The sequence below is a fragment of the Drosophila persimilis genome, unplaced genomic scaffold (genome assembly GCF_003286085.1).
Source record: "Drosophila persimilis strain 14011-0111.01,24,50 unplaced genomic scaffold, DperRS2 tig00000579-arrow-pilon, whole genome shotgun sequence".
Classification (NCBI taxonomy): domain Eukaryota; kingdom Metazoa; phylum Arthropoda; class Insecta; order Diptera; family Drosophilidae; genus Drosophila; species Drosophila persimilis.
The window spans coordinates 2,047,125-2,074,975 of record NW_020825322.1 but is presented as its reverse complement, the minus strand read 5'-3'; the positions used below and the strand labels follow the sequence as shown (position 1 = coordinate 2,074,975).

General features: G+C 46.5%; 1 protein-coding gene across 1 annotated transcript; it reads right to left on the bottom strand.

Annotated features, from left to right (window-relative positions):
• Positions 1-6,972: 6,972 nt before the first annotated feature.
• LOC6598534 lies at positions 6,973-27,460 on the bottom strand. Its single transcript, XM_026990461.1, is given in 6 exon segments — positions 6,973-8,962; positions 22,003-22,132; positions 22,228-22,324; positions 22,399-22,555; positions 22,739-23,040; positions 27,417-27,460. Coding segments are annotated over 6 exon segments (2,256 nt in total). The 3' UTR covers positions 6,973-7,436.
• Between the last annotated feature and the right edge of the window lie 391 nt (positions 27,461-27,851).

Below are 27,851 nucleotides of genomic sequence, written 5' to 3'. Positions count from 1 at the left end.
CGGGCAAGGGATGCTGCTGTCCCAGCATCTTGTCGTATAATCACCCAGCATCATGTGTGTGTATGTGTGTATAGGACAGAAGATAGCGATACCCCTGACAGTACTTAAAAAATACGAATGAAAAAGCTGGAAAAAAATAAGTAGCAAAAAGTTTACTTTTGTTTGCCTTTCCATGCGCTGAGTCACCTCCGCGCCAATCCACTCCCCAACCACCCTCCACCTATTCCTGTTCTGAACCACCCCCTACCCCCACAGTCCCCTGTCATCCCTATGCTCCTCCACTTGTTTGCTGTGCTGCGTTTCAAATTTTTGTGCGGTCTCTCCTGGCGCTAGATGCGCTTCACAAAAACCAAGGATATCGTTGGTGCCGAAAGTACAAATATCCCTACAGATTCCCTGCACATACATAAGTATGAAATATACCGATCCAGTACAAATACGCAATAGTCTGTGCACAGATCTAGACCGAAAACAGAAGGACTCACTTGAATACATGAACATAATCGGTCCTAGAACATACATTATTTAGGGAAATATGCATCAAAACACATCCAACCAATACCATCGTCGAGGGTACAGCACGAATAGCATCCAAAAGAGATTAAAATTTTGGACTGTTTTCCTCTTCTTTTTTGTTCTCTTTTGCTTTTTGGCTTTTTTGTTGCTTTCCTGTGCCTTTTGGCTTTGCCAAATTGTCTTAATAGATTTATGGGCGTACGCAAAGCGGCTGCACTTTGCCGAGGCCCGGAAGTGGCTACGGCCATGGCTGGGAGGTGGAGGGTGCATGGGGTGGGGTCTGGCAAGGACTTTTAATTTGGTTGCGCAAGACTTGGCATCCTCCTTCTCCCATCTCCCATCTCCTATCCTTTTCCCTTTCCCTTGCTTAGGCCCGGGGCGACATTAGCTGCGGGTTAATAGCATTCCAATTGGCTGGGGAGCTGGGGAGCTGGGGAGCCGGGGCCCCAGATCCTAGTGCTCCCATGGGAGCTCTAATCATTTTACCAGGGGATGTCCGCTCTCTTTTCCCCAGAACTGCTTTGACCAGCCCCCTCCTCATATGTATGCCCCTGGGTGGGGTTCCTTCCGTTTCGAAATACCGAGTATTCTTGGAGACAATTATGCATTCACTTTGGCCAACTTTAATCGTCATAGTCCGACACCAAGTTTGGTTAGGGAACGTCAAAATTTTGTATGGATATTTGTTTGTTTTTATGCTAAGCTCTGCTCTGGGGCGGCTCTCACTCTCGCTCTCCTTTTCTTGTCGGTAGTTATTTAGGTCTGCATAGTGCCTAACCCTAGCCGCAAAGTTCCAAAGGCAAAACCCCAAAACCCAGACCCAGTTCTGGACCCTTGCTTCGACTATGCGGATGCGGATGCGGCTCCGGCTACGGCTCCGGCTACGGCTCCGGCTCCGGCTCCTACCCAGCCATATGCCGTGTGTTGTCTGACGTTTTGCTAACGACTTTTCAATGGCTGCCTGCGCCAAGGCATAAGTTTTGTGGTTGCGTCTCTCTCTCTCACTCTCTCTCACTCTGTAGCCCTCGCTAAACCTCTCTTTCGCTCCGCTCAGCCTCCATATTTCCATCTATCCCTCTGTCCTTCTGTCCCTCCCTATGTGTGCAAACAGTTCGCTTTTGCGGCTCCTACTGCCTCTTTCTGGGCCCCCCCAGCATTGGGTTATTGGCTTAGCTTGGCTCGCCTTGGCAGCAGCTGTATCTGTGTGCGGCTCTGCAAACACGTGTGGGTGTGCCTTTCCATAAAGCTAAAGAACTGCCACAGTTGTAAAAAGAAATTAGTTGCTGTTCCTGCTGCTGGCTGTGGCATCCACCTAGAACGCCGCCACCTCTCATGCCTGCCTGCACGCCTGCCTCTGATCGCGGATCTGCTGGCCCACGCGGGCTGCCAACTCTAGTTTAAGGTTGTTGTAATTGAGTCAGACAATATGTTGCACGAGGCACGAGGCAGAAGACAGGAGGCAGCCAAGAGCCACTTGAAAACCGCAAAGCAGACAAAACGCCACTGTTAATGGGTGGGCGAGGAGGCAGTCGGCCGTCATATCTCGGCACAGTATATCATATACCCATCATCGCGGGGGGTATGGGAGCCGAGTGGGTGCCGCCTTCATCGTTACGCTGAAAATGAGTTAATAAAATGCGTATGCGTAATCAAATTATATGTCAAGTGTGTTGACAACGTAGCAGTCAGCGTTAATGGGAAGGCACTGCCGAAGCGACAAGGAAATTGAGCCCACCATCATCAGTATCTATCTCATACTTACATCCACATTCACATCATCCGCGTAGTCACTCTGGCAAACATCATTGGGTTTGGGTTTGGTTTTGGGTTTGGTTTTGGTCTCTTCCAAATGCGATTTTAATGACTCCAACAAAGAGAGCATTTAAGCGAATTTATTGCTTCGATGTCTCTTTCGTTTCCTTGGTTGTTCACTTCCCTTCAATATGCTTCCAGGCTCCAGGCTGCAGGACAAAGGATCCTAAGATCCTTCCATCATCCAGCTGAAGCTGAAGCTGATGCTGATCCCTCAACACCCAGATATGTACCAACCAGTAAGTGTTACCTTAAGTCCATTATTCTGCTCTGACAACTCCAGCAGAGCTGACATTTGACAAAATTAATCGAGGTAATTCTGTAAAGTTTCACATGAACAAATATACAAATAGTATGTTCAAATTTGGATATGCATGTGCGTACAGTGCGTGCCAAAAGTGCACCAATCAACAGTCCTAAAAATATGTATGCCTCCATCAATTTCAATCAGCAAATGCAATCTACTCAAGCCAGAATCACAGGCACCGCCTCCTGTGAGTTTTGTTTCAATATGGACATGACTCTGTTCACTTTTCCCCTCTGAGATGCTCTGCAACGAATGGCTTATAGTTTCGGAATGCACTGTATACAATGTGCACATACTTAGCTATACATATGTACAGATGTACATATGTGCATTCGTTTGATACATTTCGAGAGACATTCGAGCACATTACACACCATTTGATGGGCTAATGCTTTTCCACTTGACATTTCATCTATAGACTCGACAAACACTAGACGAGCGAAAGGAGCCGAAAGGACAACGCTGGCGATAGCAGGATATGAGGATATTTGTCAGAAGTAAATTAAATTGCTGTGGCAAATAGAGCTGGACACACGCACTGATGCACTCAGGACATACAGGAGCACTCCGATGGGCACCTGGGTTCACCTCTTGATTAAGTGAGATTCCATTTCAGAGTTGCCATAAAATGCACACAGATAAAAACGCCGCATCCATTCAAAGGCAAATTGATTGCGAACCTGTTTGTTATAAATTATTAACACTAATTAAATGATTAAATAACTCACAAAAAACCAGCGACACATCAGCGCAGGGCAGAGCGGAAAGCGTTCGGTTTTTGCTTTTTTTTTTATCGGTTAGCCATCGATGTCGGTTTGGGGGATTTCGATTCGTTTTTATCTTTATCAATTAATGCGCAAATCGATTTGGCGCAAAATCCATTTAAATTTAAGATTTTACCCATTTCTTTATTGCTGCTTGAATGGTTTGCTCAATCGCTGGAGATAGTATCCATGTACATAAAAGCTGGTTAAGCTGGTATATAATAATATCCACATGTGTACAATAATCCAGATAATTCAAATTGTACAATACATAGGAGATATGGAGATTTCCTTTATTGATTATCACATACGGTTGGTTATGATCGCTTTCTGCGAATGGGCAGCACTGTTTGGAGGCTGGCACTGCTTGTCTGCACTGTTCTCTGAAGCCATTTTCCTCTTCATTCCTCTGAATGATAGCTGTACGTGGATGGGCAGCACTGTTTGGCCGATGGCAGTGCTTGTCTGCACTGTGCTGTGAAGGCACTTTCCCCTTCATTCCTTTGGAAGATAACTGTTCGTGGATGGGCAGCACTGCTTGGAGGCTGGCACTGCTTGTCTGCACTGTTCTCTGAAGCCACTTTCCCCTTCATTCCTTTGGAAGATAACTGTTCGTGGATGGGCAGCACTGTTTGGAGGCTGGCACTGCTCGTCTGCACTGTGCTGTGAAGGCACTTTCCTCTTCATTCCTCTGGACGATAACTGTTTGTGGAAACCAGTGTCTGTAACACCCGCACAACCAAAAATGCCGCAAGCAAGAAAAACACGCAAAATTTTACTGACATTTGACTAAATTGTTCATGATGTATGTATTTATTCACTTATTTTTTGTTTCTGGTTGGTTTGGTTTGGTTTCGGTTTTGTATATATATATATATATATATATGTATATATATATATTGTATATGTATATGTAGATGTATATGTCGCAAACTGCGGTATTTACTTAATTGCTAGTTGCCTTGCTCAATGCTAAATTAGTTTCGTTTTGTGTACGGCTACATATATATATGTATGGAGGCTTACAATTAAATATGTGTGCATCTATGTCCGCCCATGTACATGTACATATGTACATGTAGATATTTCTGCTGTACCAATATCTGCCGACCTGCACACGTTTAGAGGACTAATACTAAGAGTACGGGTATATGAACTATGTGTAATTTATCCATAACTGTCACTCACTGTCGTGAGCCACTTCGGTTAGCCTAAGAGTTCAACTTACCGTGCTAGGAATTTGACAAAAAAAAAAACACTCACATATTACATTTAGTTTTTCTATATTTATCAGATAGTTATTAATTATATTGTGGTTTTCGGAGTGTCGATGTCTCTGTCTGTGTGTCTGTCTATCCGTATGTCGGCTGTTATTTGTTGGTTGTCGTTTTTTTGTGCGAGTGTTGAAGTGGACTTAATTTAATTACATTGACTTAAATTCAATATTTGCTTTAGCTTTTTTCCATTTTCTGTTTTCCGTTTTATGTTTTATGTTTCTGCTGTACGATTATGGCTGCTGCTTTTTGTTAGTTGGTTAGTTAGTTAGTTATTAACTACATAGACATATATGTATGTATGTGTTTAGTATGTATCTGCGTGGGTTTATGCTATGACACAAACTGGATTTTGGAATTAGTTTCTGACTGCTTCTGTCGGACCGCCCTCAGATTGCCGTTGCTCGCCCCTCGGCCTTGGCCCGCAATCACGCAATCCATTAATTGAAAGCCGCCCATCTAATCTTCTTCTGTATGTGTATCTGCTTTTGTGTGTATTCAATTTTATTTTGATTTGATTTTTTTCGAGTATGTACGAGTACCTAGCCTATTTGATTTTTGGTTTCTGCTTTCATTTCACTATTTAACTATTTTAATTGAATGCCACAAATTTAATTTGGCCAAAATTAACAAATGCATCACGCCGCGACCACACACCCACGCGTGCAGGCTAGGACAGACACTCAAGTTTCATTTATTTATTTTAATGAAGGGCTGCAAAAAAAGCCAACCGAATGGCAGCGAAATTGCGCCAAATGAGATCCACTTGGATGACAGCCATCCGAGCGGTCTGGCAGCTCTGGCACTGCGGCAAAAAGGACAGACGGCAGCAAATAACAAACAAAAAATGACAATTCACGCGCTCAATTACCTACAATCAAAATGTATTTAAAAAGTATTTAAACCTAATTGCCCTAGGCGAAGCGTGTGGTGCGGGAGAGTAATTCAGGAAACAAAAAAAAATAATAATAAAAAAAAAACTTCTCAGCAATAGCTTAAGCAGATGCCACAGGGGATTTTGATGAATCGATGGTAGTTTATAGAATTCCTTGGTGCTTGAACAAGACTGAAGAACTGAGGGACTACAGAGACTCAGATATTATCGGATATCTATATGTAAATACATCATTCGGATCTAGTCGTATAAGAGATTTTATGACAGGTCAATGATAACTACATGTATAACAGATTGTACGAGATAGTGTTGATTGTTGTTGAATCCATAAAGACAAGGAAGCTGTATAACAGATATAACAGATAATATAACAAACTTATTGTAACAGTTTGTGCACGAAAGGTACCATTTCATTTTTGTACACATTGCAAACATTATGACAGTTAGTATAACAGCGAAAATAGGTAATATAACAGTTGTGTGCAACGAAGCAAACTCTCCCAACCTTGCTATGTCTGTCAGCGTATGATAGTCTGTATAACAGCTGGATAAAAACGCACAGTACTGTACCAATCGCTTCCAGAGCACAGTATAACAGTTGTAAACTAATCAATTATACCACTTTCTATACAAAAAATATTTTAGTTTTCATTTGCTATCCTGCCTGCCACACAGACAATACCGTTCTGCCGCGTTCCAATGGAACTGTTATACAGCACTATGCGGAAAAGTAATTTCAAATTCCACTTGCCCCCACCCACCATGGCCACCCAGGAACACAGAAGTAGATGAAAATATGGCAAAAAAAATAGACGCAGAGTGAGTGAGAGAGAAGCCGAAACGAACTAACAAATCGCTTAAATAAACTTTGTCCTCTGGTATTTATACAATTTGTCATTTTCATTTGCATTTTGTTTGTTTCCCTCCCCGCATGCCCCGCATGCCGCGCATTCCACGCATTCACCGCATTCCCGTATTCCCCTGTCGCTGCCCCGCCCATACACGAGGAGAACGACTATTTATTATTCATAGTATTCGCTATGTATTTTATTAATTTCGGTTTTTACGTGCATTCGGCATTAACGTTAAACACTCTCATCCACCATTTAAATATTTATGCATTTATCATGTGGAATTTTAATTTCAATTTTAATTTAGTCGTTGCTGCTAATGCTTCTCCCCATTCCCAATCCCCAAACCCCTGCCCAAACCTAGCTGTCCACCCTCCTGTAGTCCTGTACTCGTGCAGCTGCTGATGCTTCCAACCGACCCGAACTTTGTCTATTCTCTACCCTGTGGATGCTTTTGTTTTTTGGTTTTTCCTATATTTACACACATAATAATAAATATTTGCTCAGTGTTTATAGATTCAAAAAACACGGAGAACTTTTAGATGAAGGAAATTGTTACTTCTTCTCCCCCCCTCCCTGCTTGTGTTGCTTGCTGGTTCCTGCTTCCTACGTCTCTCCTCCCCTGTCGCTGACGTTCGCTCACTTGGAGCCCCCAGATGTAGGCAACACTCCTTGACTTCCATATACATGTGTGTCTATGTATATGCATGTGTGTTCGTTTGTGTGCAAGATAGGAGTCCGCCTGTCTCTATGTGTGTGTGTGTGTGTGTGCAATTACTTACAGTGTGAGCATTTGGTTAGATTCACTTAGACACGTATCACCTCACCTGGGGCCGGTCCCGACTTGGGGCACAGCGCCTCGTCAATGCTATCCCGCAGACGCATCGCCGCATTCAGCTCTGATGCCGCCCCAGCTCCAGCTCCGACACCGACACCGGCCCCGGAACCAGAACCAGAACCCGATCCAGATGCCACTGGCGAACAGTCACTGGACGCCGCCGCTAGTCAGCTGGATGGTCACATGAAGATGTCGCCGCCACTCAGGCCAGTGACGCCGGAGGACTTGCGCGGCGTGGTAGGAACCCCGTGGGGACAATGGGTACTCGCCGATGTCACAGAGGTCACGCCGGAGGAGACAATGGAGGGTGGCGGCGGCTGCTGCTGCTTGGACTCGTCCTCGAAGGTGACCATCTTTTCGCTGCGCGGCTTGAGGGTGACTATCTGCAGCTGGGCCGGTGGCGGCGGTGGTTGTTGCTGTTGTTGGGGGCCGCCGCCACAGAGCAGTGTCTGCGGCGGTCCCAGTTGGAGGCCGTGCGGCAGTCCCATTCCCATGCCCATGCCCATACCCATGCCCATACCCATGCCCATTCCCATGCCTGATCCCATGCCCATTCCCATGCCCGTGCCCATGCCCATGTTGTTCATGTTGGGGGAGTAGCGCCGCGGCGGAGGCAGGGCCAGATCGCCCACGCCCGACAGGTTGAACTCGCTGATGCTGCGCGGCACAAAGTACTCCATGTGGTGCTCCGGTATGCCCGTGGAGCGGCGTATGGGCGTGTTGCGCTGGAAGGCCGCTCCCGAGGATGAGGGTCCGACCCCGTGGCCGCCGTGCATGTGGCTGCGGCGGGGCAGCGAGCTGTACTGGGTCAGGGTATGGGCCGGGCCGAAGAACATCGTCTGGTGCTGGGCCAGGCTGTTGGGTGGCTGGCCTACCACGCCCACGCCCAGACCGGAGGAGGTGCTGGGACCGCCGGCGACGCCGCCCAGCAGGTCCGCGCTGGGTCGTTGTCAGGAGGGCTTCGGGGTGACGGACACCGACACCAGGGTCACCTCCTCTGCCTTGGGCGTCACGTGGTCCTGGACGCTGAACTTGCGCAGCCAGTGCACAATCTCGGTCTGGATCAGGTTGAAGCACATGGCCACCACGGCCATGCCCACCAGGATATAGGCGGAGGCCATGTACAAGGCGAGCGTGCCCCTGGGGGCCAGCTCCCCGAAGCCGATGGTGCCCAGCGAGGTGAAGCAAAAGTACAGCGACTCCAGCACGCTCCAGTTCTGCAGCCGGTGGAAGAGAATGGCACCGCTGGTCACATAGCACACCATCACGCACACACAGATCGAGATGGGCACGCTGGCGGAGCCCCGGGGTCCAGGTCCTTGTTCGTTTTCCGATTCAGAGCTCTTCTTTTCCTGCTGCTGTTGCTGCTGCTGCTGCTGTTGCTGTTGCTGCTGGTAGACGGTCTGCGGCATGCCGTAGTGCATATTGTTGCCGCCATGGTGACCATAGTGGCCCCCCTTTCCCTTCTTGCCCTTCTTCTTATCGGATTTTCGCCCGTTGCCACCGCCAGCTCCATTGTCGATGCCATCCCCTTCGCCTGCCCCGCCCTTCTCCCCACCCTGGCGACGGAACAGGCAACGCATGCCGGTGGACAGTGCATCGCCCATGGCGGACAAGTAGAGCAGTATGATGGGTATGCCGAGGAGAGCGTAAATCAGGGCGGCAATGCGGCCCCACTGGGTTCGTGGCGAGACGCCGCCGTAGCCTGCAACAAGAAAAGAAGATGAAATTCATTAAATTTTGGTTTATTTGAGCCGTCAATGGCGTTCGTGCCTGGCGGCAGGGGCAGACGGGCATTTGTGAATGAATTAGAACAGTTCTTTCTAATATTTTGTAAAATATTCAATAGGCGAAGGCCAAAACTAGTCTAGATAAAGAATATATGCAGTCCAAAATCCTATCCCATTGCAAATTTAATCACTTCAAAACACTTGCTGCTCAAAAAGAGAACTAAATGCAGCACAATGCGAGTAGAAGGACAAAGCAGGCAGTCCGACTTGATCCCACTCACAGTTTAACAAGTTCAACATTGTCACAAGCACCAGCCCAGCTCCATCCACATCTCCGGCTCCGGCTCCGGCTCCGGCTGCAGCTACAGAGACTGATCCTTGATCAAATTAGCAGGGCAGACTGTGCAGATTAGTAGGAGTGGATAAAGCCATTTCCATGCTGCCTACTGCTGCTTACTGCCATGCAGCCATGCATGTGGCACAACAACCTTTTCGGCAACCCCACCCACCTTGTGTCGCACCGCACCCCTTTCGTTCTGGAGCTGGGACTGGCCTCAAAAAGAGAGAAAATAATAGAAAAAACAACCAGAAACTTTTCTGTCGGAGACACTTTGGCTTTGATGTTTGTTTGCCAGGACAAACAACAGTCGAGCCAGAACCAAATTCAGGAACAGGACTTGAAACAGGACTAGAGGGAGGACTGCGAACAGGACGAGGCCTAGGCCAGTTGCCTCTGGGCACGACCTAACCCAATATGGGTGGCACGGGAGCGCCTCGGACTTTCGTTCGTCCCCGACTTTGGCTCTGCAATGAACTTTTAATGTGGAAACTTTTATAATTGAGTAAAATGGTGCGTATGTGTATGAGTGCATGTGTATGCATGTAGATGTATTAAATTTTATTACTGAAAAAAATAAAAAGCAAACGACAATAGCAAAAAATGCCAGACGACCGAGAGAGAGAGAGAGCGGAGGGTAAAAATAAAATACACACGACAGCGCAAAAAACAACAAAAAAGTGATGAAAAATCCGTATGAAAACACACAGAAAATGCTTTTTGGTCCCGCATCCTATCCCCCATTCGCGAGCCCAATGCCCCCCCGATCCCTGCTTAATGTTAATGTAAAGAATACTTTAAAACACCAAGCACGTTTAAGTGCACGGGGAACAGGGCCAGAGACATGGTGGCACAGGGGCAGGCGGTGCAAGTGTAGGCTGTTCCGGCACCATCACCGTCACCGTCACCGTCACCTCCGGACTACTACTACTACGAGCTTCTGCCAGAGCCCTCGTTCCCCTGAGGTGCGTGTTTCACACACTGGCCAAAAAAAGTTGTTGAAAATTATCATCATCCTGCTTACAACATGCACAGGCGTGTAGTACGTATACGCCGTGTGTCCCTCCCTCAAATACGAGTCTCTCCATCTGGCCGTCCGTACGGGTGTTCGTTCATCGCCGGGAGCCGCCCAACAGCCACGCCCCAGAGTCGGGCAACGGTTGGTAAAAATTGTTAGTGAAAATTATAACATTTACAATATGGCGTCCATAAAATTGTATGTAGTTATAACTAACTAACTAACGACGCACACATGTCGTTGCCGCCCCATCCCCTGGCCCCCTGCCACTGTCCCCTCCACTGTCCCATTGCCTGCTACAACTTTGTGGAAAGATTTCTACAAGGGGCAAGCATGGCAATTATGCGTGGGAATTTCAGAGTGGGTGATGGGTGATGGGTGATGGGTGTATGGCTGTGTGGGGTCCTAAACTTTTAACCCAAAAACTGTAGACGAGCAAAAACGATTTCCATGTTGGGGGATTGAAATTTTTGCAATCAAGATGGAAATGGGGATTGAGATTGTGGGCGATAATAGTAATACCAGCCCCCGAAGCCGTTATTGGCGCTGGACAGTAGACAGTATAGAGTAGGGTTAAGCAGACACGTACAACAGCCGGATCCGGTTGGTCAGTGAAGCCACAGACATTCGTGGGTGGGCCTGGTAGTCGTTGTAGTTCTTGGGAAACTCGATGCCTCTACCAGATGCCATCTAAGTGGCATGCAACAACAGAAATGTTGTTCTAACTTTTTAATACGTTTTAATTTGCATTTGTTGCTTACTTTTCAGCTCTCAGGTATTTTAATTAAAACTATTTATTCACTTTTGTTGTTTTGCCCCAACTTTAGTTCGTGCTAATTGCAAATCCTTCAACAACTTTGAAATATGTGCTGAAGCCTGTACGCCCCACTCGTGCGAGTGTGTGCATGTGCCCATAGATAAACAGATACTTTCAAGGTTTCTTCACAACAACAACAAAAAACTAAACATTAACAATTTTATAGGGATTGCTATACTCGTACTTCTGGAATTTTTCGAAAGATGTCCATATTTTTTGTTTGCTTATTCATTGAGGAATCGTTCTCATCGATCAATCCTCAAACTCAAAGGATATCGACTGATATTGGATGGTTCTGGATGGTACACACAAAATTATAGCCCTATCACCCATTTCTAGTGTACAGATATACTAGTATACAAAAAGTTTCAAGCTTTTCTACGGCTAGAACACAAAAAAAAAACGCTGCTCCAACTGTTATACTCTTGTAATTACAAATGTTATGCGTTATTGCTAGAATACAAAGCGACACCAAACAAACTGTTACACTTAATGTTATACAAACTGTTCTACTAACTTTAATCGACTCCAAATTGCAAAACATCGCTTAATATTAGCGGCCAAAAAACGATCAATCGTAATCGATATTCATTCATTCCCCGCACCACAAAAAACCATCACAATTGTTCAAATTTGCTCATCTTGGCAGATGGGCAAAGCACTTGATTGGATTATATATACATAGTCCCAAAGGGAAGTCCACAGCCTTGCCAGAGCCCCTACCCACTACCCCGACCACAACCTGGCTGGGCTTTTGTCCTGCCTTTGGGCGACCGTAAAATCCAAACCAAAAGCCAGCGAGAAATATTTTACTACGGCAATTTTCGGGCATAAAGTAATTACAAAATACTCCTCCATCACACACACAGACACACACACACACATAGACTCGTACACTGAGAGAGTTGCAGGAGCTGTTGGAGGGGTGGAATGGGATGAGAGGACAAGGGGGGTCCGACCAGAGCCTCTAATAGCTAAGAAATTAATTTTCACAAAAAGCTATTAAGAGAGTCACAAAAATGTTGAAATATAAAACCAAACAATGCGCTTGGGGGCGGCACGGCCATGGCTGGGGGTTGGCTTTAAAGGGAGGATGGGGATATTTGTCGAGAGGCACTGCCGAAGGTTAGAAGCGGCTGCGGGTGAGGGTGCGGGTGTGGGTGCCTCCACCTCCTCCCCCCACTCGACCCGGGGTCAAGCAGCACTGGCTGAGTGGGCAATGAGGTTTCTCTCCTTCGCTCAGTGAATGTTTTAATTACAGACTGTAAATATTACTCCGCCCCGCTCTCAATGTTGCTTGGGAGAGACACCCTCGCCCTGTAGCAAGTTTGAGTAATGAAATTGTGACAGAGAAAACATGCCCGACCCATCCCCCCATGCCCATTGCCGACTCCATAAATAGCCAAATGTTCAATAAACAAGCGGAATGGCGGATTGTGATGGAAATGAAAGAAATATCGCGGCGATAATAATGATATGCAGGGCCGCCAAAATGAAACAAAAACATGTCGTTAAACGCCCCAAAACATCATCATCAACCAGAACAACTGCAATGCGGGGTAGAGGCCAGCCAAAAGGAGAGTACAAAGGACAAAGGACAGAGGACAGAGGACAAGCGACATCCAAACATGACAGCAAACATTTTTATGACATGGCAACTGGCGCTTGAAGAATTAATTAAAAATTAAATGGCCTATTAAAATCGTTATCGAGACGCGGCGACGCCGGCAGCGATGTCGATGTGCTGCCCATTTAACTGTCAAACAAATGGAAAGCACAAAATGGAAACAAAAGCCAGCCGTAGACAAATACATAAATACATGCTCGTACACATATACATATGTATGTATGTATGTATATCTATGTCTCTGTGTCTCTGTCTCTATCTGTGTCTGTGGGTGTGAGTGTGTGTGTTTCGAGAGCCATAAAACGTTGCATGCGATGGCTGGCTGGCTGGCTGGCTGGCTGGCTGGCTGGCTGGCTGGCTGGCTGGCTGGCTGGCTGGCTGGCATCGTGAAGTGAAGTGACGCCAACGATGCTTGAACATGTCAAAACATGCATAAAAATGCGAAAATTGCCAGAGAAAGCAGCCAGAAATGATTATGGCGGGCACGGGGTGGGGGTGCTAAAGTGAGTGCGAATGTCGAGGAAGTTGCATTCATTCACTTTCTGTCAAACTCATCTGGCACCTCAATGTGCCATTGTATCTCAAGTAGAACAGCTAAAAGTCCTTAACTCTGGGTCATCGGATCAAAGTGTCGGCTTAGCATTGACCGCAGGTTAAGTCCGAATTCGTACAAAATTGGTAAAGTGTTTCCATGGCGAATCAATAAAACAGGAAAAGTCTCCAAACCATTCATAAACAGCTGATGAATTCCAAAGAAATCGAGACATGTATGTATATGAAAACCTCAGAATGTGTTTTGTTCTACAAATGTCGATGGTAAATCAAGTTTAGCTGTCTTACAACATCATGCGTCATGCTAGAGTACCTACAGAGAAAACCCATCAGAATGCACCCTTTGAGCCGCCTGTCGACAACGAAATTTAAAGAAAAAATTGACTTCATTTAACAAAATGCCGAAAGGCATCAAATTGGGCCAACAGTTTGTTAGTTTGTCAATGTATAACAGTTTGTCAAGCACTCCTGATCCGGGCAGAGAGATGGGGAGCGGAGAGGCCTACATATTCATTATATAACCGTTTTTTTTATTTTTTTTCTGTTTGCACAGCCCTCGACAAGAAATATGCATGAAATGAAAAATGCTAAGTCAAGCCAATACAGGACCAAACCGTAGAAGAACAAGGCGAAGACGCTGATGAAGGATGGGGAGACATAGAGAACGAGAAGAAGGAGAGGGAATAAAAGCAGAGCAAGCATTGCATACTTTCCAGCCAACGTGGCACAGTGGCAACATTTGCAACATTTTTCACTAGTTTCCTACTTTTTTCCTCCTTCCCGGCAAACTGTGCCACCACGGCCTATCCCTTCCCTCTGCAGCTCTCTGTGTGGCAGCTGCAAGGTTAAGGAGACAGAGTGGCCACTCGAATGGCAGCTGCGACACAAGGTCTGAAATGGTGCTTCCCCCCCCCCCACACACACACAAACACTGAGACAGGGAACATATGTGTGTGTGCGTATGAGTGGAGACAAGTCGAATTATTGGCATTGTTTTGTGATGCCTTCGCTAGGCCCAAAATTTCGGTTTTTATGACATTATTAAGCATTTTGATATGCGACATTCACAAACAAAATGACACAGAGCCCCGCTTGATTGGGCCACGTCTATGTGTGCACTCGTGTGTGTACATGTCTGTGTGTGTTTGTGTGTTCATGTGCGTTGAGCATTTCCGGCATTAAATGGCAGAGGGAGGGACAGAGACACAAAGAGCAGCCAGGAAACATTTTACGCTTGAAGAGGGGATCCCAGGCCTCGTATCGCGATCTTCGCTCTCTTTCTCTATGGCGACTCGCTTGTATATATCTCTCTCTCTCTACTTTGTGCTTCCTGTTTTATCTCTATCATCTTTTAATTCTTTTCGCATTCTCCTCTCTCTTTCTCCGTCTTCTCGGTCTCTTTGTGGACTGTCTCTCCGTCACACTCTCATAGTTTTCGCTTTTCTCTCTCTCTCTCTCTCTCTCTCTCTATGTCATTTTTCGCTACATTCTCCGTACCGTTTGTTAACACTCTCCATAACATTTCTGCCATACATCTCTCCTCTCTCTGTTGCTCTTGTCCCTCTTCGCTGAGAGATGGATTGGCTGCAGTAAGCCTTGCACGAGATGAAAAACTACCCAGAGCCAGCAGCGGCTAAGTGTGGTTGGGTGTGGCAGAGTGGCTGTGGGGCTGTGTATATTGCGGCAGAGGGGGCGGCGGGGCTGGAGGCAGCATGCGTGTTAGCGTTTGACACATATCAGGCCTCTCAGGGCTCATCGTTGCCGTTGCCGTTGCCGTTGCTGTTGCCGTTGTTGGTGTTGTTTCTGAACAGGAAGACATTAAAAAATGTATGCAGCATGTCAAGGGCTGGCAGTGCAAGCCGCTGGGGTAAACGGGGGGAAATGGGGGACGGGGGACGGGTGCGGGTGCGGGGTGCCATGATAAACACCCACCCACACACACAAACACACAGACGCGCACGCACACACACAAACACCCATAAAAGCGCTGAGTGGTTCGTTATGTGTGGCTGTGTGTGAGGGAGGGCCTCTGCCACATAATATGTCCAAGGCGTAGGCGCTCTTTCATTCGTTCATTCATTCATTCAGCCGTTCATTCATTCATTTTGCCCTTGCATTAGGCAAAGCCGCATTTTGAAACACAAAATGTATTTATTGTGTATATATTTGTTTGCGATCAACTTTAGCTCTTTCTAATCCCTGAATTTTTTCATGGGAACAGATCGAAAAAGGGTATCAAGTGCTTCGGCTGGCCTAGAGGTGACCTTTCTTTCTGGTTCATTCATTCATTCATTCATTTGTGGGTGGTCCTCCGACCCGGCTACCATTCGTCGTGCTCCGTTTGTCGTTCGTTGTCCTCGTCAGCGGAATGTTGACTTATCTGTGATTGCCTCTTATATCGTCTTTGTTGTTCTTGCATGCTGTTGTCGCTTTTGGCATTATTTGTTTTATATTTGACACTGACACACCCACACACAAATGTACAGTATGTCTAAGCCATAAAAATGAGACTGCGAATTGCAATAAAATAAAATAAACTGCCGCGCTTTTTTGTTCCTTACAACGCCCCCAATGAAATCAGTGCTGTCGATGGTTCCGGATGTGACGGAATAGTTCGTTCCATCCACACACGTATTTTAAGGGAATTTCGGTTCACACAGCTCTGTTTTGTGTCCCTGAATGAAACTTGATAAGCCTTTACCTGTAATCCCCCTATGAAAAGTCACCTCTCAGTGACTCAGTGAATATACAACATACACCGATCAAGAACAGAGAACCAATAATATACCTACGATTAATTCCCAGACAAGAAAACCTTTCACTGAGGAACCTCATCGAAGAAATGCCTTTCGCATATGGAACCAACTCCCCCATCGTATAACGCCATTTATAAACATATATAATCAATATAAGAAGAGATCTAAAATAAATAAATGAAATAAATTAATATTTTATGTATGTCAGGTATTGTTAAGATTTAAGTTTAAAGGAATAAAATTGAGTGACTAATGCAGATCAGTAGCAGTAAGTATTTATATAATACTTGTCCGAGAAGCACACAGAGTGTAATATCACATAGAACCCATATAGAATCTCAATTTATAAACTGGTTCGCGGCAAAACGCTATTGTTCAGCACTGGAACCATAGATATTTGGACGGCGCGTGTCGCAAACGATTATAGTTGCCATCCAGGCCGGGCAACAGGGCGAATACACAATTTCTGGCACACAAATTATGTAATAATAATATTACAACAGCGAACGTGACGTGCCGTCTATAGTGGGGTCGTGGGGTTGGGGGACTGTGGGGGAGTAATGGAGCGCAAAGGCAGCATCGTCATCGTGTGAACATAATGCAGGTCAAAGTGTTTAATAAAGTTATCAACCAGCAGCCGCCAGGGCCGACGGGATGGGATGGGATGGGGGCACGGACTGAAGGAAGCTCGCACAATGCAGGCCATGCAAATAGGTAAACAACATATAAATCGTGATTCGTTCGAACGCATACGGAAACTGGCACTCGTGCGGGCACTCTCTGCCCTGCAGTGCCATGCAATTTGTAATTCAAAATGGCAACCGGAAGTGGCAGACAAAGCCATTACATGGATTGCAATAGTTTATGGTGTGGCCCCTCTGAAGGTCACCCACACAAGAAGGTCAAAGAGCCGTAAGAACCATGTACCGAGAATGGGGAGAGATCTGCTGGATGGATAGATGATTGCGCCCAGCCCCCAACCCAATCGATGGAACAATTTTTTCCGTTGTTATTTGCTGGAGATTTATGTGAGGCAATCGAGTGTATGTACTACATGTTCCTGCCAGTTTACATTTACTTATTGATTGAAAATCACTGTGCTCTGCTCCCGCCATGGTATCATGTTGCCTTGGAGACGCTTTCCTGTGGGTTTGATACTATGACACCATGATACTATATCTTTTTCGAGCGGCTTTCCTCTGGGCTCATTCCCCCTATCTGACCAACACTTTTGAGTATGAAATTTGGCTCCTTCCACTTTAGCCGAAATCCAATTAACAATAAAGCGGGGCCCTAATGACATGCCATGTCCCGGCCCTGTCACTGCCCTGTCACTTGTCCACAGTTTTGTGACACTCGCTGTACGCACGGGACTCTCCGGGTCGCTCTGCACCGGATGTTGAATGTAGGGTGTTGGACAGCGGATGTGCGGATGTGGCTCTGGATGCAGTTTGTAAAATTGAATCGTTGCTGTTGGGGGGGAGGGGGTGGCGAAACAGTGGTGGGTGCCTGACATAGTCCCGAGCACAGTGCAGCACATAAATCAGTGGACAATGGTGATTTTGGTCGAAATGATGTGTGCGGGGTGGGTATTTATTAGGTCCATGGTTTATATTTATGAGCAGATGTGTTAATTTTATTACCCAGTATATACACACACGCACACACACCCACGCACCCACACGAGTAGGGAGAGAGTGGCTGTGGGGCGTATGCGTAATATTAATTATCCATAATCGCCATCAGAGCCGAAAAGTAGGCAATAAACCAGAGTCGATTGTGTCATTAAATTTCGTGAAGTCCCCAAAAATTGGCCGAATTGAAATGATAGAACACTGCACTATGGTCCGAACGACCACTTTTGTTGGCCGAAACCTAATTTTTCAAAGTCAAAACGGAAACCTGGGTTTGATTGCTCTGCATTCGAAAAAGATCGACCATTAAATCTGCGTACCAGAAATTTCCATAGATGGCGCCACATTCGCAAAATCAGCTGTGCAACCCAACTGTTTTTATAGTAAAGCACGTGAAGGGAAAAAGTGGCAAATTAATAACCACTTTAGATCTCTCAAAAATTGAAAAACGCCAAGACGTGATTACATTTTTTGATGAATCTTAATCTGTCGGGTTCTTACTCGTGTTTTGAGTTTTTAACTGTCTCTAGTAGTTGTGATGTCTTCGTAATTGAAGGTTAAAGTGAGGCCTTCAACATGTGCCAACTTGTAATGAAAACTAATTTTTGAAAAGGTGTACAAAGTGAGTCCTACCTAGTCCCACCCTGAAATCTTTTGTGTGTCGTAGATTAATAAATTCTTTTTGAAATGTATATAGTTAGAAATGCCACTTTTTACCACAATTCTTGGAATTTGCATTAATAGAACATAACCTCAAATTCGAAAATGCAGATTTGTTTGCCGTATGGAATTCAGAGAAGGGTAAAATTAATAAAGCTTTTGAAGATACCAGCAAGAAAATTTGTTATCGTTTGGCAACATACCGGAACAAATGCCAGTAAAATTCAAAGATGTTGGAACGAAAATATGTGGATTGGCCACAAGCCTTTATTTCACTACTTTTATCTTTATGCCCAGAGAATGCTAACGAAGTTCGTAAGGCTGTACAGGACCCAGTCGGAAAGCCGGCACATATCTCACCTAACGAGGCGTTAACCTTGCTTCTAGACAAGGATTTCGGCAATAATTTACGGAAACCTTTAAACGATTTTATTTTTATTTAAATCAAAATTTTTTTTAGTCGTGCAACGCCGTTTTCTTAAATAAAATCTGCTTAATACTTTTTTTCACTATAACTAAAAATTTAAATATGCATTATTAAAAAAAGGGGCGGTGCCACACCCATTTTTTTTCTTAAATCCATTTCTTATTGATTATATATATCGAATACAAAAAACTAAATGAAAAAATCTTGTTCCGCTCGGGAGTTATTAATTTTGGCCAACAAAAGTGGTCGTTCGGACCATAGTGCACTGGGAGCACTCGACTGCCATCAATTAGCGGGCAAATCAATACGCTAATCGAATGAGAATCCACGTAAATGCAAATTAAATACGCATTCCATAATTCCCACACAGCAATTGACATAAATTTATCGAAATTGTTGAGGCGAAAGGTATTATTTTTAAGCGATCCATCAACGGCGAGGCTTTTTAGGCAATGAAATTTGTTTTATGCGAGAAGCTAAACAACCATTAGACCGCCATCAGCCGACAGCCAGCCAGTTGGAGTCTTGTATTCAGACACACATATCACTGCCAGACAAATCCAATCTGCTGGAATTTTAATTGAACGATGTCCTGGGCCCAGACAGAGCCCACTGGCTGGGGGACAGGTAGGCGCCACGGAAAGGTGGCCATCGAAAATAGCTCGGATGGGATAGGGCAGGGGGGCACAGCCGGGGACGGGTCGGGCCATCCGAGCGTATGCCCATCCAAAATATCTTCATTATTGAATAATGAGCAAAGTGTCGTGGTCTGGAGGCCGGGGATGTGGCTGTGCCTCGCACCGGGGCTCAGGACATAATCGATGTGAATTTTGCATAATGTTCTTGTCTCTTATACACAGCCCCAGTCCCAGTCCCAGTCGCAGTGCCCCATCCCCGACTTAATCTCCCGACGATCGTTTGGTAGCACCCCAAAAATCTCTCCAGCCGCCTGTCGCCTGTCGTCAATCCCTAAGCACATTAAAGAACCAACAACAAAGAACTTTTTGGCCAAAATCCAAGGTGACTACTGAATGTGGCCAGGATGGGGATTTTGAGCTTTTGAGATTTTGTTCTCTCTTTTGGCAGAGCCGCAGTAAAACAGACGACACCCTTCACAGTTTTATGTGTATTTATAGAATACACATTAGTCAAGGGGAGTCGAAACAATCGAAATATACGTAAGTATATCCCACTCGGCAATTTGGGACAAATTGTTTCATAATTGATTGATGTGCCAGCCAAGACCGGGCCCCATCTTCATCGGTGGATACACCCGTACTCGCAGAATAGTACATATGTATATGTGCATATACATATACTATAGCCAATGGCTACAGAATGCAGAATGTTGAGTCCTGTCTGCTGCTGTCCGCTCCTGTCTGTTCATGTCTGTTCCTGCATGCTCCTGCCTGTCGCCCCCCTCTGTCTCTCTCTCACTCTCCATCTCTCTGTCGGTTTACCCAACTCACAACCGCAGGTCGGTCGGCCCCCTCTCTCGGCTGTCTGTCGCTGTCTCTATTTAACTACATAACGTACTATCCCCCTCTCCGGCGATGTCAAAATAATTTCAATGACACTCTATACACAAACATGGCGCCGGGCCGGAGCGACACAGTGCAATAGGGGAGGGGTGGGGGTGGGGGTGGGGGTGGTTCCGTATTTAGACAGATTTTTGATTGCCTTCTCGCTTGCTCCGCCTCTCTGCCGCCTCTCTGCCTCCGCCGGGGACCAGCCCGAAATTGAGTTTTGATTTCAAACTCAAACTCAATTCCCATAATGTGATGAGGGGCCAGTAGGTGCTGCTGTGGTGGGGCTGCAGCCGCCGCGAGGGGTGTATTGCTGTTGCTGATTGCTACAAATTCGATTGATTTAACAGCGCGTTTATTGTGAACGAATCTGTCCAGCCATTCCAATCAAACCACATCCTCCAATCGCAATCTCTCTTCCACTCACTGCTTCAGCCACAATCGCCCAGCTAAAGGCCCTGCTGTAGGCCCCGCTGTGGGTCCTGCTCCACTTTTGTTCATGTGTCAGCCACAGTGCGTGACCGGTCTATTTCCGTTACCCTTAGTCCTCCCTTAGTGTGGTCATAGTTCAGTGAACGAGCGGGCCCGACCAGCCGATTTACAACACCCTTTAATCGTATTTGAGGGCATGCCACAGGCCACGCACAGAATTCTCAATCGATCAGAGCATATTTTCATCTACTTTGATAGTTCTAAGAGTCAAGATGACAAGATGAAGAGGTATCCTGTAGGATCTATTGATTCCAAGGGTATTCATTGGTAGGCTTTAGGCGCTTCCGTTTTTCTGGTTATTTCAAATTATTTTTTTCAATTATTTTGGTGTCTCTCAACCTTCGACCAACAGCACTTCAATTTGCATGTACATCAGGAGAAGGCCGAGGACAAGGAGGACAACGAGCAGGGGGAGGAGGGGGAGGAGGGGGAGCAGGAGGCGCTGGTCTGGGGTGGTTTGGTGAGGCAGTGTTCGATTAAAGAGGGGGCATGTTAATTGCGTTTGGCATGCATCTTCATGACCCATTCCGGATATCCTTTCTGCAGAGGAATTGCTTAGTAAGCCGGAGGGGCTCACATATACCTAATTGAAATCAGAGAAGATCCCGGGCGCACGGCAGCACGCATTGGTAAATTGAAAAAAAATATATAGTATATCACACAATCGTCGACGGAGGGTAAGAATTGTTGTGGCCAAGACGAACGGAATCGATGCCGTCGGTTGACAGTTTGTTAATTAAAAACAGCAGTTCGGGGCAGTCCAGGGCAGTCCGGGGTATGCCGAGGGCAAACCGAGGGCAATCCTGGACTGGCAGGGACTGGGGCGGCCAGGCGTCAGTGGACCGAACATCTCTGGTCAGCCGCTGCTCAGCCAGGCAGAGGCGCTCACTCAACGTCTCACACAGATGCACACTCACAGAGCGGGAGAGTGGGACACGCACACGTGTCTGGTTGGGTTCTGGCACTTGGCAGGCGACGGCAAACGTCAGGCCGGGCTAATAAATTGCCCAGAGAATCGAACCAGGGGGGCCAGAGCCAGTGAACAACATGAGCCAACAAAGGAATCAAGAGAGGGGCACAGGCACGGGCACGGGTACGGGCACGGGTACGGCTATGGGTAGGGGTAGGGGTAGAACCCGTTTGTGAGGCATAAAGGACTTCTCACTCACCTATCGTTGTAATTAATGTCATGGAGTAGAGAAAGGCCGAGGCATAGGTCCATTTGTGGGTCGGTGCATTCATCTGGATACCGCCTGGTGGATAAGCCTTTGACTGACGAACGGCCCGCAGCAGAGTGTCCTGCGGAAAAGAACGACACCGAGAGACGGACGCAGGAAGGATGCTCCATTAGCATGCAAAGCGCAAAGGAGTGCCGCGACTGCCGCGGGTCTCACCTGAAACAGTTGAACCTCCTGGGCAGCCAGACGAGTCCAGTTCTCCTTGTACAGTATATTGAGGTCCTCCGTTATCGACCACAGGCGATCCACAGTTCTAAAAATCAGAGCCAAAGTGATCCGATCAGTGATGGATCGTCACAGTATCAATGAACAACGATTGAGACTTGCCTGGAGCGTATCTCAGCGTTGGCCAATTCAGTGCGGGGATATGGCTTGGAGGCGGCCACAGCGGTTTCCACGGCACTCCCATCCTCCAGCTCACCCTCGAGGGTCACAAAGATGATCGACCCCATGGCGGTGTACAGAAGCACCAGCAGAAGAACGCCTAAAACGGAAAGGGGAGGAACAACTGAGTGATTCACAAAGCCTCAAGGATTCTGGAAGTCCTCGAATCAGACCAAATGAGACCTGATGGCAGACTTATTTGAATGAATGATTGCTCCACCCGAATGAGTGACTTTCTCAGCGCATGAATGACAGCGGATGACTGATGTACAGCTTGACTCACCTGTTGCCGATATGCAGTGCGACTTGGGGGCTCTGTTGCCACAGCCGCAGAGGATGCCAATGCCGCCCTCCTCGCCGTCGTCGTGCTTCTCCGACTTGGACGATGCCGATGGACCTGAGGTCGATGCACTGCCACCCCCATTGGCGGCGCCCTGGCGACTACCGCCACGCCCCCCGCCACCGCCGTTCAGAGCTGCTGTTGCAGCTGCGGCTGCGGTGGCACCGCTGCGCATGCCGGCGGAGCTGCTGGGGCTGCCGCTGCTAATGTCGTTACCGAGGAAGGCCGCCATCGGAATTGGCGCACTTTTAATGGAACGCTTCTGCTGCTGGTTCTGCTGCTGCTGCTGCTGCTGCTGCTGCTGCTGCTGCTGCTGCTGCTGCTGCTGCTGCTGCTGCTGCTGCTGCTGCTGTGGTTTGGTCAATCAGTCACACAGTCACTCAATCAGTCACTCAAGTGAGTGATGCGAGACGTTACGGTTTTCCCACTTCAGATTCGGATTCGGATTCGGATTTGGATTCGGATTTAAATTCTCCTGCTCTGGTGCTGACAATGAAATCAAAAGCTTTGACGCTTCATGTGGCACGTAATTTGCATCATCCGTCCCCTGCCTTCTGTGTGTGCGTGTGGAACACTGGGACGATGGAACGCTGGAACGTTGGAACGCTGGACCGTTCACCGTTCACCGTTCGACGCTCCGATGTTATTATGTGACCGTCATAAAATGTTGTCGCTTCCGCCCTTCGTCGGGCATCGGGCGTCGGGTCTGACGGCTTTTATGGGGCTCGGAAATGTTCCTGCTGTTGTTTCTTTATTTTCACTGGTGGCATGTGGCACAAAGCGGGGGCGGGCACCACGCGAAAGGACACCGTGTCGCCGGATGCTGCAAATGCAAAAATATTTTCATGAAAAAAACTGGAAAAAATGTAAATGAAAATTGCGAATCTCCGTGCGGCGTTGAAACACATGTGTGCGAAGGACGGAGCAGAGGGGGCGGGGGGGCACAAATTGCATGGCAAACGCCGTGTAATTGAGTCAACGGCATCAGGTTAAGACCAGAAGAGCAGAGGAAACCGACAGCGAAAGCGAAAGCGAAATGGCGAGGTAAAGTAATATCCTGGCAAACCAATTCCTGACATACCCCATAAACACTTCATTAGCGATAAGAATATTAAATAACTGAAAGGAGACCGCCGCGGCGGTGCGGCATACTCTTTTGAAGCTATTGCATTTCAAGGCTTTCTAAATTTAGACAACAAGCTCCATAAAGGGAAATCTATTCAAGGAATATCTACGGTTTGGGACAACACAAAACTTCAGTAGACGTTAAAGCATCGTAAATTGCTGCAATCTTTCTAAATTTTACGGAAATACTAAAGTACTTCCAAATTGAGAATTTGATCACAGTGTTGTCGATAATTCAATGCAATTAGCTCTGGAATTATTGCATTCCCTTTAAACAAAGATGTGAGTATCCTCATACTATCAATGTGCTCCTAGTTTTACCCTTGGTGACGCGAAAGGATGAGATGATTCTCGCTGTTCCCTTGGAAACTATTCCTATGAAACCTCTAAACATCCTCACGATTTTATAGTTTTTCACTATAAGGGCCATTAAAAAATATGGAATTGATTAGCGGGTTTCTTATAGTCTGCCACCTGTTGAGTGATTCTCTTCGAGCTCTCGAAATGTAATGTAATTTCAGTGATATCTTGGGAATCGGTCTGGGCAAACTATGTGAAATCGGGAGAAGTCCTTAAAGTTTTACAAACTTAAACACACAACTGCTTGCTTGCCACACAAATTACAATTTTAGACCCACTGAAAGGCAGCCGAAAGCCCAGTTCTTTGAGGTCAATGGGGGATGTGGTCCTATTATGCTGCTAATCACGAGGGCGGACACATTCAGTCACTCGTATATGTACAGATACGATTATGTACATATATATATATATATTTGTATATATATATACGTAAGCGTGGGTCCTGTGTTTGTCGAAAATAATCTGATAAACGTGAAGATGGCTGGCATTTAAATTAAAGATTGCGCCACCGAAGCACAAAAACTTGTCAAATTATCCACGACTGCTGTTGGGTGGGCTGTTCTTCGAACGGTTCTGGATAGCACGTGCCGTGCCGTCCCTTCGCCCCAGCAGGATCGTGGGCGTTATCCCATGGCACTTCAATTAGGGGCAGGGTTTGTTTTTGCTTATTACTTGCATTTTTGTGCCGTCTCGTGTTCAATGCTAATTATGTGAAGACATCGCAGCACGTTCCACAAGGGTGCCCATCTCTACCCTCCACGCTCTCCCCTCCTCTTAGTCCCTGCTTTTGTGGCCGGTACATGTTCAATTGCTGCTGACACATATACTCGTGTGGCTATATACATATATGTATAAATGTATATGGGTGACTATATGCTGTGATATCCATCCATCTGGCTCACAGGACAGATAGTGCGCCACTGATAAGTGAAACGAAATTCTGGGCATGTGGCATGTGTGTGTGCGAGTATATGTACATTTGGAAATAACAACCAGAATCCGAGAAATCAACCGAGTTAATTGGTAATTGTATTTGCATCTGCATTTGCATCTCAGTCGGTCACACAATTGAAATTGATATTTAGCATCATACAGATACGGACACAGATACGGATACGGATACAGATACAGATATTGCTGCAGATACAGATGCTCTGTTGCAAAACAACTGCGAAAGATGCAATTGAAATTGAGATATTTTCGGTTCACCTCAAGCCAGAAGCCAGGCAGCAATGCAAATCTGCATTTTAAGCAAAGAGCAAAATCCGACAAAAGCCGCTATCCCCCATCATCCCATCATCATCATCCACTGCCCCACTGCCCGATTATCCTAACAATTTGCACACAGAGATGGCACCCCCCATTCCCGAGATGGCCATCAATCATTTGGCGAGACGAAAGGCCACAGACCGGAACAAGAGCCAAAGTGACATCGACAAATCAATCTCTGGAAGAGATTTAATAAATTCCCTCGGTCCAGAAATAGCCAACAATTTGGATGTGACAAAGAAAAGCCCAAAAAGTGTTCCATTCCACGAGTTTCTGCTCATGAAATGGGCTTGCTCCCTTGCTCTAAAAGTTTCCATTACTCCGGACTATAAAATGATCCCTTGATCCTGATTATGAGAACTCTTAAAGCTCTGGTTGCTTGATATTTCGACTCGAATGGAGGATCTTGGCCGGGATTCCGCTAGACTGAGTTCCATTCCATTCATTCCAATCCACTGGAAGTGTAAGTGAGAAGAGAGAGTCATTTCTATATGGCTTCGATTTTAAAATATTCCCATGTTTTTATTAAAAACATTCCTCAATCCACTGAAACTGCTCTTTGCTCTTTTCAGGGAATGCAGTTATTGTTCAATGAAACTGTTTCGCCCACCAATGCACATTTTCCACATATTTATGAGATGAAATTAAAAAAAGAAATCCAAGTATTTTTCATGTGAACTTATTTCGAATTTATGGGGCATTTCACTTTGATTTTTAATTTGTATGCCGTTTTCCAGTTACATAGATCCTTCCCGGGGCTAGATTGCCTCTCGACGCGTTGTATTTTTCAAATATCCACTCGTATTCCACATTCCGTGCCGATTCCACGCATTCCACAATATCCAATATTTGTTTGTGTGTGTTCGGGGGCGTCGGGGGGTATTTACCGCGGCTGTTTGCCACGCTATTTGACGCCCACTCGCGTGGCAAGCCAGGCTCCTTAACCACGCCCACACGCACGCACAGCGAGTGGGAGAAAGGGAGAGTGGGAGACAAAGCGAAAGAGAGACAGAGGTAGAGGCATGTTTTTCTGTCACCTTTGCAGGGTACAACATTCACTGCGTCTTTTTAATTGCTGACATTTATTGAACGCTCCGCCGTGTGTTAAATCTACCGTGAGACGAGTCGAGGCGAGCCGCCAAGGAGCGGCTCCCACTGATACAAGAACAAGCAAAGGTATATGTATATATATATATGCATTCTTAATGTATGTTTGCCTTTTACTTAAGTGCAAACTTATGCCAATTATGTGAAGCTTTTGCCCCAGCCAAGCAAGTCCTAGGTCCCTGATCCCCTGGTCCTCTACTTTACATACACACACGGAGCTCAGGGGTTCTCTGGGGCCACGGCGTTGGTGTGGATGGGTGCAGATTACACGGATCATTAGCTCAAATGAGAAAGTTCACATGTTCTACTTCCACAACAGTCCTCTCGCCGTAAACACGACGTCCAGCACTTAATCAAATGCAAGGAGAGCCTTAAAGAAGAAGCCCTCGCAGGAACTCCTAGAAAATGGAACTGGAATTGAAAGTGGAGATGAACATGGAGATGGAGTCCTGACAGAGCCAGCAGTCCCTGTCAGAACTGGGGGATTGTCAAAGCCAAGTAAAAGATGGATGCTGTATACCAAAGATGCCTGATTGAAACGAAGTAACTTTCCAGGACATACATGCGACACACACACACGCAGGACACGTGCAGTTATTTGCGGAATTTTGATGGATTTTTTCAAATGATTTGCGCACGTACTCGTACAGAGAGCAGAAGAGGAAGTCCCCATACTGCTGTGGGAGAGGTGTATCAAATGAAGCCCAGACCTCCTCACTGTTAAGGGCGAGGTGGATCAAATGGAGCGGGAAGCTCCCACCAAAGTGCAAAGCACTGTCTGTCCTGCTTCGAGTTCTGGCCCATGTTCCTGGTCCCTGGTCCCTGGTCCTTGCTTCCTCGTCACTGTCCCTGACCCCGCCCCGGCCCTGTCTCTATTCGCAGACTGTTTTGTAAGTTTGTTGGCTTATTGATGAGTGCAAAGGCCAGAACGAGAGACATGGACTGGAGGAAGGAGAGCTGGCAAATCACGCATGCCGCCAAAAACGATTCTCGTGTCTAAGCTGACATGGCAGGACCCAGCCAGGACATGAATTCAGAGTTGAAGGGGCCAAAAACGAAACAGAAAAAAAAGACATACAGACCCACAAAAGTGCAGCACCATAATGGCACTGGGCTAAAACGAGAACGAGAAACAGAAAGACCCAAAGCCAGAAAAAGAGCCAGTGGCAGAGAGACACGGAGGGGGAGTGGCAAG